Here is a 15,271-nt window from a genome sequence, read left to right on the forward strand (position 1 = left end):
AAGCACTTTAACACTTGGCTGTTAATAAAAGATGTAGATCTACCACCTCAGCCCTCCCTTTATTCCTGGTTGAAGGGTGAAGATCAAACTGTTTTCCTTTCAGAGCAGCTTCCTTCCCACTCACCCCACTGTCGCGAGGGCCGTACCCCACCACCACACTCCCATCACCACACCCGCCCCACATCAGCTTCCCAGTGTGGAATTCCCAACCTGTGCAGTGGCTCTGCAGGGCTCAGACAGGTGCCTTCGCAAGGTAAGGAGGACAACTGTGAAAAGCCGCCCCGCTGAAGTCCAGCCAGGTGAAAGCATACATAACAAGTACTGCACGCATTGTTGTTGTACTGATTTATGCCACTAACTCTAAGGCTGTATCTCCAACATCACATATGTTACTTACCATGAAATGCGTATGGCTGTATATGTTGCAACTTTAAATCACTAAGAGAGCTATATTAAGGGACTGACATAACCCTGCAATAACTAACTGTTGCTATTAGTTACGATGTTGCAACTAGTTTACAATATACTAGCTTATGAGAAATCAAATGTTACTGCTACCCCTGCACTAATGTTAACCTGTTACACCTTAGCTGACATTAAGACCTTCAACTGAAGAGCACAAAACAGGCTTTTGTCTTACCTCACATAGGCAATAGGGAGCACGCCCATTTAAACTGCATTCTGTACAAAGCCAAATGACTTATAAAAACTTTCTCCAAGGAACCATGCGAAATCTTAATTTGTTCAAATCATTACTAAAAAGAGATTAACTTTTCAGATAAACAGCTTTAGAAAGCAGTGTTTTTTCTGCGCTTTGTAAACTGTACTTTATTTGAACTTGATTTCAAGGAGTTTAAACTAAAGCAGGAAATTAGCCCTCAGCAGTGCAGCCAGATTCATCCTCAGCATCTAGAGGACAAATTAAAAACAAAAGAAAACCAAAAACGTCCTCCTTGCCAAAGAACATAATTCTGCTGTCTCATTACTGTTTTGCTAAAATAATTTAATTAGCAGTCTTCAGATACAGGAAGGCATTTATGCCTCATCAGGAAAAGAAGGGCTGGGGGGGGTGAATGGTACATGCTGTTCTAGCATACCAGGAACCAGCATTGAATTCTTCCAGTTACCGGGCCAAAGCTGGATTGGCATACCAGAACTAAGCACTTTTTGATCCGCCCCCCCCAAAAAAAAGGCAAAGGCAGCTGTCAGTCATCTAATATTTGCATACTCTTAACCACAAATAAGAAGAAACAGTTGAGCTGAGGAGCAGTGCCGAGGTGTAATAGGTGAATTGGATATTGTGCTTCCCCTCCTGTGCACAAATTAAAGTCCTAAAACCACTCCAGTCCCCATCTTTCATTATGTTCTGCTCTTGTGGGCACTGACATTTGTCATTAGGGAATCCCATAACTAAGGCTTTTATACGTAGCTATTTAGGCCAGTTCCCCTAGGCCACTCCCTGCGACAGCATATCTGATTCCTGCAATAAAGTAGTAGTCTAGGCTCATTTCAACGCGTGTTTCCTCTTTAGAAGCTTTTAGACTGGAAGCCTGCTTATAGCGGGGCAGCACTCTAGATCTCCAGGACAGCAGAGGCTCCTACAAGAAATTTCTACCTTTTCCTAAACCCGGTTGTTTACTATGGTTTACTGCCTACAGCATTTAATTGCTCATCAGTACCACACACAAGTACCCTATGAGGGCAAGAGCCTATGCTTTTGCAAAACCTTGTCATGAGAGCACTTGTACTGTCAAATCAGAAGAGGACTATTTGCATCCCCAGTTCAAATTTCTCATTAGTGTAGGAGTAATCAGCTACTGAACAAGAAACTGAATTACAGTTTAGCTTGGAAATCCCCGGAGTTTGGGAATAAACTCCTTCTCAGCCTCTTTTTGGCTCAGGTATCAGCTGTATTCAACTGTACACAAGCATTTCTACAGCTCTGCAGTCCATTTTAGCCATATAAAAATAATTTTGCAGACTCAAACTGTATTTTTACTTCACCAGCATAATCCACAGGTGAATAGGATAAGGCAAGTCTAAATGAACTGGCAGAGTTTGAATCGCTAGTTGAGATTAGCTAAAAATATTGCTGTGATGCATAAACCCAAATAGAAACCTGGTCCCTCTCCCAGGGCAGTATCAATTCTGCAGTCCCAACAGGTGTAAAAAATAATTCATCTTTGTCACTAAACTATATGAATATGCAAGAGGGGGAGGAGAGCTGTTGACAGAGAAGGTGCCATTTGTACATAAACGCTTCCACTCTGCAAATTAAATTTGAAGGTGCTGGGGTACAGAGCTATTAGAAGCCAGTTTCTTCACCCAGAGATTTCCAATGATCCTATAAATTCAATACTGCAAAGTCTGTCCCTATATTCTATATTTAAGTGCTTCAGCCATCCGAGGAAGGCTTTGAAACTCAGCCCACACTGAAAGAAAAGTCCTCCCTGAAAACACAGTTTAAAGTAGGAAACTACCTAGATAGCGCCTGCGTACAAAGATCACATTTGTTTTGATTTAGTTCCTCAAATGGTTTGAATATCAGTTCAGAGCACATACTCTAAAAAATGCTGGTGAGAAAGTGGCACATTCACTCAGGCACATATTGATGAACAGCTATTTACAACTACTGTCATTTAAGTGCCTTTTTATTGTAAATAGTGGGATTTGCAAGAACAGACACCAGAAGATCCTCTAGCTGCTGAATAAACAAGGGTAACATGAGTGATTTTTCCCCCACTGCCTCCCATTTGAACAGCACGGGCTCAGCCCTGGACAGAAAATTGCCTGTTTCCTGCCAGCCTCCAACCTCTGCATCTCCGTTTTCTGGGTGGGAGCAAGGAGGGGAATTCAAGGGCGGTTTCTTTTGTTTGTTGCATAAATAAATGTAGATAAAACAACCATTTCAAATGAACACGTCCTTCCTAAGACAATTTTGTTGGAGCCTTCAGACAATAAAGAAGATTTATTTTCCCAGCTTGTGCAGCACCCAACAATCCTCTATGCCACAGGGCAAGTTGAGCCCCAGCATCTGTAATTAATGGCTTTGCATACTTATGTCTGAAGGCCGCCGGTCAGCCACAGCATACCAGATACCCATATGCAGGCAAAGAGGCAAAGGCACTTACCCGAGAGATAGCCAGAGGCATGTTGAAATCCTTGCCCCCTTGAAGTCTGAAACCCCAAGGAGCTGGGCCCACCAAAGACACGCTGTAGTTGCTCATGATGTTTAGTATTCAAGGATCAAATCCAAAGAACTGATGCCTGTGGAAGAGGATTACGCCTTTAATTTAAAGATGATAAAAACAAAAGGCACTGTCTACCATTCTGAAAGCCTTCTTTCTTCATCTGTCTTCCCCTTAATAGTACAAAAACAGCCAAAAACCCCACACCGGGTCTGTCATTACTTGTGCTTTTATTCCACACCTGGTTTTCTCCATAGCTTAAGAAGAAACATAACTAGAGAACTGGTAACATAGATTTGGGACTTTGTGAATTTCTGTTGCTGAGACGTTTCGCAGCTAGTTCTTACTAACCAAATACTGTGGGGGGGACAAAAACCCACCACCCAACGTTAAAGCTCATATTTAACAAAAAAGTCAATGTTGAGACAAGCATGAATTGACAGTATCCCTTAAATCCAAGTATGGAAGAAATTAGCACTACTAGCACATTCATTTCTAATAAAATGAGTATCATACGCTGCCATGTCATCAGCTCAAAGCTTGTTTCTAAACACATTATGTCTTGACAGCTTCAAAACGATGTCAAAACATCACAACTTTGAAGTTAATCAGAGGAAAATAAAATCCTTGCGACTTCTTTATTTTTATAGCATAGCTTCATATTGGTAGAACAATACTACAGACAAAACCAATATTAAAACCAACCCTCAAATGAAAGCTGTGAACTAAAGCGAAATACCCACGGCTGCAACTTAGCGCTGAGGCAGCAAAAGCAAAGCAAAACCCGAGAATCTCCCTCCCCACAAACGTGGGCAACAAATTACCTTTAAAAGGCAACAGAAGCACTTAATTGCCGTTCAGTGTCAAAGATAAGGGCTTCAGTTTCACCTCGGATAAGTAACGCTACAATGACATCTTAGGTAGTGGATCCCGTCTATTTTTGTATGGCTGAAGGCAGGCAGGAGCACACCAGGGCGGGCGGGTGTAAGACTACACCGGGGCACAGCCAGATTCCATACTGGGATAGGGACATTTAAGGTGGACCTTCAGTCAAGCAGAAGCAAGCGGGCTGCAGACCCCACAGAGCTATGCAAAGCCCGGTTTTACCTGTTCATACCCTGCAAGGGTGGGTAGGATTTTTTTTATTTTTTTTTTCGGAAGCAGTGGATTTTTGCAAATGCAGCCCAGCCCTGTGGACCTTCAGAACGGGGCTGTCCCGCGGCCCCGGCGGGTGCAGGGAAGGACATTTAATGTCACTCCTGGAGAAAGCCATCATGCTTCTGGGTTCACCTCCCAGAGCCACAGAGATCCGCTGCTCAGACCTGTGTCTAAACCAAATGGCAAACTTTAGGCACACCGGCAGGCACTCAGGCAACCGGAACGGGGCTGCTGGCATTGGGCAGAACAAGATATATATTAGGAAGCAGAATTCGGAGCTGGTAAGAGCAGTGCCTGGGTACCTGGGCAGTTCCTGATGTACCCCCACCTGCTGGCACCCAGCAAAGGGGCAGCTCTGACCCCAGGCACTCACTCAACCCACCCTTAAAAGTCTCAACAACGTACAGGCTGAGCTCTCATGTGGCTGAAGTGGGGGGGAAGGTAGTAAAAATCCTCTACCAAGTTTGAGCTAGGACTCTTAGGGGACTCGCTCACTGCTAAAGCAGGAACTACAACTCGTTTAATTGCACTGTGCACTGAATTCCTTGTAAAAAGAGGATTTTAATTAGTCACAGATTTCTTTCCATACAAAAATACAAATTCTCGTCATTCCCTCTAAATGAAATACGCCGCAGTGACGGGTCACTATAAATTAGAGACTGCAGAAAAGCAGACCACATCAAGCCATCAGCACACATGCAGTTCATTGGCACAGGCAGACTGTTTTACCTATCAGTTAAAACTGAAGCGCTTGTGTAGCGTCTTTTTTTTTTTTTAATAAAAAAAACAAACCGTGAGTAACAGCTAGTTACAATAACACAGCTAGGAAAAAAAGATTGAGTTATATTAGAAAATGAGGCTGTTCTTTTTCATTTGTAGCAACTACAAACGGGAGGGAAGAGGCTGAAATGCCATGCATCACTCTCAGCATCACTCATCTTTCCTTTCTCACCCCCTCGATTCTGCCGTGTCTGCATCTCTAGGCTTACACATACACCGGCAAGGAATAATAGACAAAGGAAATCCCTTCAAAGTTTAGTTTAACAAATGTCTTAAAAGATGCTTAGGGCAACATCTAAGGGAAAGTATTGCAACCCAGCAGCTCCGCTTCATGTGGGGAACGTTGCGCAAACAAACCAGCTACGGGTGGAATTGTGCAACTTTCACTTAAACGATCAAACGCTTGGTGGATCTGCTTCTGGGACGGGGGAATTTCAAAACCCAGGCAGAAACACTTGCCTTCGACCACTGTCACCAGGGCCCTGGTCCCCAGGGGACGAGGGGGTGGCCAGCGAGACCCTCCTGCCCTCCCGGCAGAGGGGTGGCTGTGCCCGAGGGGGCAGCGCCAGCGCCCCGTACCGCGCCCCCCCCCACACACTCCCCCACCGAAACCCTCCAAGCGCCCCAGGACGAGGAGCCTCCCAGCCCCACAGCGGGATGGGTCTCAGTCCGAGGCATCCCCACAGCCCTAGGAGCCCCAAAGGCAACCCGGCGTGCGGCCTCACGGGTGCCACGAAGCCTGGGGGTCGCGGCACCCCGGACCCCCGTGCCCAGGCAGCCCCCACAGCCACAGACCCAGATCTAAGGAGCCTCACGGGCAGCCCGGCATGCGGCCCTACGGGTGCCACAAAGCCTGGGGGCCGCGGCACCCCAGAGCCCCAGGCAGCCCCACAGGCAACCCAGGGCGAAGAGCCCCACAGGTGCCCCACAGCCGCGGGACGAGGCGCCCCACGGGCGCTGCCCCCGGGGCTGGGCTCTGCCCAGAGAGCGGGGCACCGCCGGCAGACCCGGCCAGCGACAAACCGCGCGCCCCGCTTAAAAAAAAAAAAAAAAAAAAAAAAAAAAAAATTAAAAAGGAAAAAATAAATTAAAATAAGCACCGTGAGGTTTTAAAATCCCCGGCCAATCTGCTGACTTCTTGCCCCTCTCCCCCAACCCTCCCCAGTCACTCACCCCGGCGGTGCGGTGCGGTGCGGAGTGCCGAGGACACCGGCGGCGCGTCTGGGCGGCAGCGGCCCCGTCCCCCCGGTCTTGTTCTCACTTCCGCCTGCCGCCGCCGCCCCTCCCCCGGCACGGCCCGGCCCTGCCCGGCAGCGGCGGCACGGGGCGGCGGTGCGGAGCCCAGCGCCGAGCGAGGGCTGGGGGAGGCGCAAAAACACCGTTCCCTCCCGCCCGCCCTCCGTTTACTATTCTATTACTTTCTTAAACAGAGAAACGCACGCGTTTCCCCCCGCTTTGCACTAGAGGGAAATAATCAAGGCGCACCTGTGAAAGGCGGGAGGGGGTGCCGCCGGCTCTCCCTGGGCCGCTGCCCCCCCCCCCCGCGCTTCCCTCCCCGCCCGAGGGAAGGGGCTGCTGTGCCGGGCGGGGGAGCAACGGGGCCCGGCCCCCAAATTCCCCCCCAGGCAGCCTCCCCACAGTCTCAGAGGTACAATCTTCAACACGGCCCCACGTACAGCCCCCACGGCTGCAGGGACAGCCTGCAGCGGCCCTTACAAAAAGAGAGAGTTTGGTTAATTTAGCGCGGAGTAGCAAGAGGAGCGGCAGGGAGATACGCTCGCCGCCTGAAAGTACATCAAAGCGGGGAGCAGCAGTGGGGCAGAAGGGCTGCTCAAGCTAAAAGACAGTGCTGGCACAAGAGCACATGGCTGTGAAGTGGCCATGAATAAATTCAGTTCGGAAATAAGTAGGGGTCCAACAGTAAGGAGGAACGGGAGGTTTCTGGCACAGCCTCACCAGAGGAGTGGGTGCAAGAAATCAAACTGCTTCTAAGGTGAGGCTTGATCAGCTTACCTTCTACGATACACTTGCCTGTCAGCTGAACAATTGTTTAACCGGGAGACTATCAGTTTGACAACCCACGAAGTTGCTGACTGAAGCGGGACAGACCTGCTGGGAGATCGCCCTGCTGAGCTTCACGGAGCCTGGCATGGCCGGAGGGAGGGACAGGGTGAAGATGAAGCCATCACACTTCATTTTCGGCTTTAGTTGCACTGCACAGCTAGGTGACGCTTGAGGTTCATAACTGTCATACTTCACGTGCATTAAAAGTCATTACAAACAATAGTGGCTATGAAAGAAATGTGCACCTCATTAACAGTACCATCAGCGCTACAATTCAAAGGATTTCAATCCCCTCTCTAGGCATGGACTTCCTCCAGAGAAAGAGTGCAGAAGAAAGTTTAAATTCATAGAATTGGCCGGGTTGGAAGGGGCCTTTAAGATCATCGAGTCCAACCATTAACCTAACACTGACAAAACCACCACTAAACCATGTCCCTAAGCACCACATCTACACGTCTCTTAAATACTTCCAGGGATGGTGATTCAACCAATTCCCTTGGCAGCCTGTTCCAGTGTTTGACAACCCTTTCAGCGAAGAAATTTTTCCTAATATCTATCCTAAACCTCCCCTGGTACAACTTGAGGGCATTTCCTCTCATCCTATTCTTGCGACTTGGGAGAAGAGACCAACACCTGCCTCACTACACCCTCCTTTCAGGTAGCTGTAGAGAGCGATAAGGTCTCCCCTCAGCCTCCTTTTCTCCAGGCTGAACAACCCCAGCTCCCTCAGCTGCTCCTCATAAGACTTGTGCTCCAGACCCCTCACCAGCTTCGTTGCCCTTCTCTGGACCCGGTCCAGCACCTCGATGTCTTTCTTCTAGTGAGGGTCCCAAAAGTGAAGACAGTATTCAAGGTGGGACCTCACCAGTGCTGAGTACAGGTGGAGGATCACTTCCCTAATCCTGCTGGCCATGGTATTCCTGATACAGGCCAGAATGCTGTTGTCCTTCTTGGCCACATGGGCAAACTGCTGACTCATATTCAGCCAGCACAACACGCAGTCCTTATCATGGATGACCCTGTCTAGTCCCTCCGTCCCCATTTAGGAGGAGGGCAGCACAGTCCCTCGTTTCAAGTGTCACCTGAACAGACCCAAAGCCCAAGTTTGGCCCAGCTGTGCCCATGCCCACACAGGCTACCCCACGCAGGAGCCCCCAGGCTGGAGGTGATGCTGGGGTAGGTGCCCGGGTGTGCGTGAAATTGGGGCCAGCCCAGTTCTGCCAGTACTAGTTACGTGAACTTTAATAAGGGTATTTTAACATTGTCTCGCTGAGCTGCATGTCTTGTCAGCCGCCGTGACTAGGCCAAATGCATCTCAAAAATAAAAGCATTTAAACCCCGCGCTAATGTAACTGAACAACTCTTTCAGAAATCTTTCTTCTTTACTCTGCACTTGCCTATTAAGTATCTCTAATCAGGCAAAACTGAAAATCCCCATCACACACAGACTCTCTCACATGATTTTAATTCATGGAGGTAAAAATTCCCCAACTCAGGGATTTTTCATTGTGTCACAAGGGCCTTAGGTCACTCCCATGCTGTTTTATTTATTACAGTAGAAAAAGCTTCAGGTCCCCACTCCCCAACATGACTCACGTGACATCCCCAAGGTCAGCATGTCCCTGCGCTGACTGCTTGGGTAGCAATCTGCTCCCAGCTCACCAGAGCGAACAGCCTGTGGTCTTAGCCTGGAATACTGGCTAGCCACATTAGTGAAAAAAAAAGAAATCCTTTTCCACTTCTGTTCTTTAAAAGCCTTCGATTTTTCTTGCTGGAGGAGTAGCTTGCCCAAGCTACCTCTGCATGCAGCATCTTCAGACCAGATTACATTCATTCACCAGGACTAAAGGAGAACTTGCAGGGAGACTTCTGCTGGTAGGCGTTGCAGTCGGTCTCGCCCTTGGCAGGGCTTCACGCGCTCTGCGCCATACCCACCCATTGCGCCCAGGCCAGTGCCGCTCCCCCGCCCGAAGCTGGCAGTCTCCACTTTTAAATCCGTCATCACTTCTCTGCAGCGTGATCAGTTCGTGACAAACCAATCTGTTCTCCTTTGCCTCCCGAGACAGGGCACAGAAATCAGAGGCAACTCACTAGTGCGAGATCTCTCCATTCTCGGTCACTTTTCAAATATTCTCCTCTTTGAGAAAAAGCGTTTCATTAGAGCTGAATAGTGAAATAAGAGATAGCAAGTTGAGCAAGAATCCTCAGCAGCAGCCAGAACTGTGGCCTGCCTGTTCTTCCTACCACCACTGTGTTTTAGACAGAGCTTGCATTTTTCCCTCTAAACAAGGACGGAAGAAGTCTGGAAATTAATTAAATGCAGTAGTCTGCTAGCCGTGCAGATACAGCCTATCTCAAAATTACTCAGGCATTTAAGTGTTGTTTAAATGCTAATGAAATGCCTTAGGTGCCAGATAATGGGCACTGCAAAACTCTGACAGAGAATATCACCTGCGGTCCTGAAGTACAAAAAGGCACTCGTTAATGGAAAAAAGCAGCCCATAAATTATGAACAGATTAACAATGCACAGTAAAATGATTCTCAATTAAGCAGCAGTTAATCTAACGTTAGCTTTCTGTGTGCTAAGGCACTGAACTACCAGCTGTGCTTTAGCTGCACTGCTACTTTCAGTTTTGCTTTCCTTCCAGAGGTAAAGCTAACGCAAAATATTTACATTCCGCATATAGCTGGGAGCTCAGCATAAAGTAACATAAAGTAACAAGAGGTTAATGTGAATATCGTCTATAGCCTCACAGCTTATTTCCAGTTCCAAGACAGCTGTCAGGCCAAACAAGGAAATAAATTAGATACGTTCTGAGTGTTTCTGAGAAGCAGGGGCTGCAATCAGTTTTGACAGCTACAGAGGGCAAGCTGTTACACTCTGGTCATGGTGAAGTCCAAACTGCCTTGAAGCAGTATCGCAGAAGCACTTTTATTTTTCTGTTTGTTTGGTGTTTTGTGGCTTTTGTTTTGTTTTAGTTGGTTTTTTTTGTTTTTTCCTGTCCCTGGTTTGGAAAGATACCCGGTGCTGAATTACATCCTCTCTCATACATCCTGTCCACCACAGTAACTCCAGTGAGCCTAAGGACCGCCCTGCAGCCGAGCTGCCAGCAGAGTGGTGGGACACAGAGTGGCCGGCCAGAGGGTCAGGATCCGGCCAGCTGGGCAGCTACACCCCTCCAACTCACTTTGGGTCAACTTTGTCAGCCAAGAAAACCCCATTGTCAAGTTTACTCTTACTTGTCACCTCTTTTTTTCTCCTCTTAGAGCCCTGGTTCTTTCTCCAGCTGTACCAACCGTTTTCACTTTTCTTCAGCCCGTTTTTCCACCCAGCATGTTTTCTCGCATTACTGCGTCTGTAGCTGTCATCCTCTCTGCCTGCAGTTCACTCGCCATGTCAGTGATCAGGCCAGTTTTTAAGCCCGTGGCTTTTATCAGATGTAAACATTAACAGTGTTGGTCTTCCCACTTTAGATAGTTAGCCATTAAAGCTCTTAATGTTATAAATAGATTTATGGTCTTTTTTTTTTCTATCTTAGTTTCTTCTTTATTTTAGCTTATCAAGCCTTCTTTAATTTTTCCTTATTGGTGCTTTTCTTCTTAAAGAAAAGCTAATATATACTAATAAAATACTCCTTATTTATAATGTCCCCCAAAATCTTGGTAAATTGTGTAAACAAAGGAAATAAGTGTATGTTATTACTGGACTCTTTTGTAGTGGCTGAGCAGACACATCCGGAGCCTGGCCATTCATTGAGAAGCTGTAAACTAGGCAAATCTGGTTTATTCTCTCCTTCTCAGGTAAAAGAAGGACCACCTATCTGGGGGCCACGGCCTGTGCTATAGGTTAAACGTTTCCTCCCTGTGAGTCCAAATCAATAAAACAGCAACTAAACCTTTTAATTTCAGGGAACAGGAGAAGCCTTTTGAGGAACTCCGGGTTACATACTTATCATGTTAAACATGGCCCAATTTTAAGGACTGAAACCAATCTGAAACTTCTCAGTACATCGCAGCCTGGACAGCTTCAGCCTCAGCCCTGCTGTGAAGCGTTAGCCTCATTTTACAGATGGTGACCAGAGGCAATAAACACTTATACATGGGAGGAATCAGCTGTCAGATAAAGAATTGAAACCAGTTCTTCCAAATTCCTGAGCAGCTCCAAACTACCGGATTACCCTACCCCAGGCTGACATAGCCCTTTCTGCTGCTTCAACCACAGCAATGCCTGGGAAGAAAAAATAAAACATTTCAGACTTTGTATTTACCATTCTTGACAGAACCAAGCATGTTATGGGAGTAACGCCTTCCATCATCCACGCTCTTACCTCTTGAAGCACGCCTCCTGCTTAAATTTCCTTTTCCTCAATGGCAGGGAACGGTTAATGCAGAAATCTGTGGCTGGTGTGGCTTAATTACAGTCCATCGTCTGCACAGGAAAGGCTTGCTGAGTGATGTCTTTGAGCTACGCTTGACATACACCACGAACACCAATTAAGTAGGCTTCGGCAGGTAAACAGCCAAACTTTGAGAGTGATCCTTGGAGTTATTTATATTAATTAGTGTCATGGGAGAAGAGGTGCAGCTTCGCCTGTAATCTTTTATGTGATATATTGCCTTAGCAAGGGAGGGAGCGGGTGCAAGCTGTGGCACGAAGAGCGCTTTGCCCAGCAGGTTGGGAGCAGCCTGGCACATGGGTTTGGACAAACATGACAGGAGGGGAGGGGGCAGGTCCCCTGTGTTATTCCTACTGGCACCACTAATTCACACAGACACAACTAATTCACACAGCCTTTTCACGAGACAGGTCAGTTCTGCAGCTTGGGCAGAGGGACTCGGTAGATGCCCTTTGGGGCTCGGCCACCACCACCCTGTGTCACCTTCACCAAGTCAAATCACTTCATCCAGTTCCCGTAATGGAACTGATAGAAAAACCCAATGTAGTCCAACCTAGTGAAATTCCAGTACATCAACAGGACTAACAATACATTTACAAACATAAAAGAAAAAAAAAATCAACATTGCTTTCCCGTTGCACTGACTTAACTGACCTGGATTTTGTAATTAGTTAGGTAAATCCATACAAAAACCTCTGCATGCAGAGAAACCACTGTTGGCCTTTGGAACCACTTCTAAAGTTATATTTCTTTAGGAAAAAGAAAATAATAATAATGAAACCAGTCTGAGAACACATCAAGGAGATCTTATTTTAGCTGCTGTCCACAAAAAATATTAAAGCAGCTGCTTTACTATTCCCACAGTAAATAAAATACATCTAATCTTTACTGACAGAGGAGAAGGGGTAGGAAAAAAAAATCCAGAGAAGCTCACATTTATGCATTTTAAGAGTTTGGACTAAATTTACATACACCGGTGGCACATTTATGTGTGAATTATGTTACAATGGTTTATTTCCCTTTTGCTGTTTGTGAAAACTCTGGTTCCTTGTTGGCTTTGCAAGGTTGGCTGCCACATAGATCCGGGTGTCACCAGCAGAAGAATGAAAACCACGCTGTGCCAGTATTTTTGGCTGAAACACCGTACGTAAATCAAGAAGAGCAGGAGGGACAGAAGGGACCGTAGGGACCTAAGAGCATCCCGCACCCCTAGCTGGCAGTCAGGAATTGTCACCTCTCTACGCACTCCCCGGGTGGATCCAGGAATCACACAAACATGAAGTGTCACCCAGCCCAAACCTTTCCCTCCTGAGGTGTTATAGTGTTTCTTCCCAACCAAATTTGCATCTTAAAAGCGCTTGCGCTTTTCTGGTCCCAGCTGTTCCCACCAGAAGGCTGTCCTTGCCTCTGTTTGTTTTAATGGCCAGCAACCTGCATCTTATTTCCAGACTAAGTTTAGTCACAGACAAATTTAAATAGTGCTCCCTCACGGCTGTTTCACTCCCGGATATTTTTAGATGGAAACCATATCCCCTGTCAACCTTCATTTCCCTGGGCTGAACAAGTCGAACTTGCCTTGCCTCCATTTGTAAGGGAAGATTGTGGCACCCCTGGTGATCTCAGTAGCCTTTCTTTACACCTGTTCAGACTTGTATTTTCCTTGGACATGAGACATCAAAATCATATATGGTGTCCTGAGGACACCTTACTGATGTCATCTTCTGTACTGGATTTAGAGCTTCCACTGGAAACATCTTGTTTGACACGTCCCAGAATGACATTTCCCGCTTCTCTAAAAAAAATTGTATCAGTGCTCCAGAGGTACAATAGAGTTGACCATTTGATTAATTTTTTTTCTACTTTTCTTCCTTTTTCAGCTTACTGACAAGTAATCTTCATATGTGTGCTTTCGTCATTTATGCTTCTGAATTTATCTTCATTGCATTTTTATTCTTACCATAACATTTTTCAGATCTTCCTCCCTCCTGATAGCGCCTCCCAACTTTTTGTCATCCGCAAGGGTCATCAGCAAACTTGTATAGGCCTTTGTGCCTAGTTTACTGATGAAACCATTAAGCAGGAATGATTCCAATACCTTTTAATTTTATAACCATATATTTATATAATTATATATATGTACATACATAAACTCCATTAACTCCCTTTCCACCTGGTACTTTTTGTGGCAGCATTACCTGCTGCGGTCTTCCTGCTCACCTTGCACGAAAACGTTGGCCTTCAGAAGCATAAGGAGTGGAGCAGGATGTCAGATGCTGACCTAAAGCCCAGACAAATGGGATCCGACACATTCCTTTTGTTTATAATTGCAGTGATGAAGAAAGCTGTGAGGTTAGTCTGACACGAGCTGCCCTTGGTGAGCCCAAGCAGCTGTGCTGGGAGGAAAGCACAGAAGTGCTGCAAGAACCGTCTGTAGGGATGTTCAGACCAGAGCCAGCAGGAGTCAAAGGCCACTCAAAGGTCTGAGTGAAGAAGGAAAGAGAGAGAACCAGCATTAAAATACAGAGACGTTTCATGATGTCTTAGATACAAAACATTATCGTGCCAATATCGGCAAGGCAGCAGAAGCAGAGAACTCATCAGTGTCAACAGCAGCTTGTTTCAAAACACGACAGGGAACAAAAGAAAGATGGGGAGAACAGTATTTTAGACTTGTTTTAGGTTTGTTAAAGCAAGGTTAAAAAATTCTCTTACATAGATTAAGGAAAGACGGAAAGAAAGAAAAAGCTGTTGTTGAGAGGCAAATATCTCTCATCCATGCTTCCTATCAGCAAGGTGGTGGCCTAACATGGATATCTGGGTTATTCTCTAAGAGCTTATTTTCCATACCGATCTATGGAAAAACACATAAGCCCGTTCCTGTAGAGGATGGACAATATATAAACAACCACAAGTGAAGCAGAACCTAATGCAATTGGCCTTATGTGCCGCCTTGTGCAGTCCGCAGCATCTGTGCGGCTACAGGTGGGACGTGTAGTCAGATTAATCAATCCAGGGATAAAGAGGAGCTGACAGTACTTTGGAGGAGCTTGAAGTGCCTGCAATGTATTAGCTGGGCACAGGCCTGTGTTTTCCATCTATCCCAATGAGGACAGCCCTCCAAAGCACAGCAATACAGTCCTCTCATTCTCTAAGCTTTCATTTTAAAGAAAACATGACAGTGACAGGAGGGTGGCATCAATCATCTTTGGCACGGCGTACATGTCAACCACGTGACCCAGGTTGCACAGCAGTAGCTGTGGTGTATGTGCTACATGATAGAAACATATATTAGAGACTAACTAAAAAAAATCAGCTAGAAAGCTGGTGGAAGAAAAAAAGAAAAAGAAAATGGAAGGGGGAAGAGTGAAAAGTTTTAGCTACCACCCATTGCCTCTAAACTCATATTGTTTCTAAAAATACAAAAGCAGAAAGCTGATAGGAAATGTTTATGCTGGTAGAAAATTTTCAACAAATATAGGGCCATGGCGGTGCCCAGTGTAAAACTCCTGAGCACCATGAGTAAATCAGACAGCCTTGTCCTAATGCTGCTGCTCAGCTCCACCATCAGCTTGAGTGAGACTTCAAAGCCTACTAAAATCAAGTAGAAACTTTCTGCAGCTCTAAGTTTAAAATTGGCACTGGGCTTTGTCTCGCATTTCGCCTCTTCCACAGCCCTGTAGCTC

General features: G+C 46.3%; 1 protein-coding gene across 42 annotated transcripts in view; it reads right to left on the reverse strand.

Moving 5' to 3' along the window:
* Nucleotides 1-15,271, reverse strand: part of PDLIM5 (PDZ and LIM domain 5) — a 153,195-nt gene that overhangs the window by 122,146 nt on the left and 15,778 nt on the right. For 11 of the 42 annotated variants that reach the window (XM_074589543.1, XM_074589546.1, XM_074589541.1 and 8 more), the window contains exons 1-2: nucleotides 6,300-6,436; nucleotides 3,132-3,267 (exon numbers count right to left, since the gene is read on the reverse strand). In XM_074589543.1, the coding sequence (XP_074445644.1) occupies nucleotides 3,132-3,227 (96 nt within the window). In that variant the 5' untranslated portion in view covers nucleotides 3,228-3,267; nucleotides 6,300-6,436. Of the gene's footprint in view, nucleotides 1-3,131; nucleotides 3,268-3,893; nucleotides 3,986-4,012; nucleotides 4,147-6,299; nucleotides 6,589-7,139; nucleotides 7,282-13,805; nucleotides 14,069-15,271 lie in introns of those variants that run through there. The other 31 variants (XM_074589527.1, XM_074589535.1, XM_074589528.1 and 28 more) reach the window with 9 other exon arrangements.

The sequence above is a fragment of the Larus michahellis genome, chromosome 5 (assembly GCF_964199755.1).
Source record: "Larus michahellis chromosome 5, bLarMic1.1, whole genome shotgun sequence".
Taxonomy (NCBI): Eukaryota; Metazoa; Chordata; class Aves; order Charadriiformes; family Laridae; genus Larus; species Larus michahellis.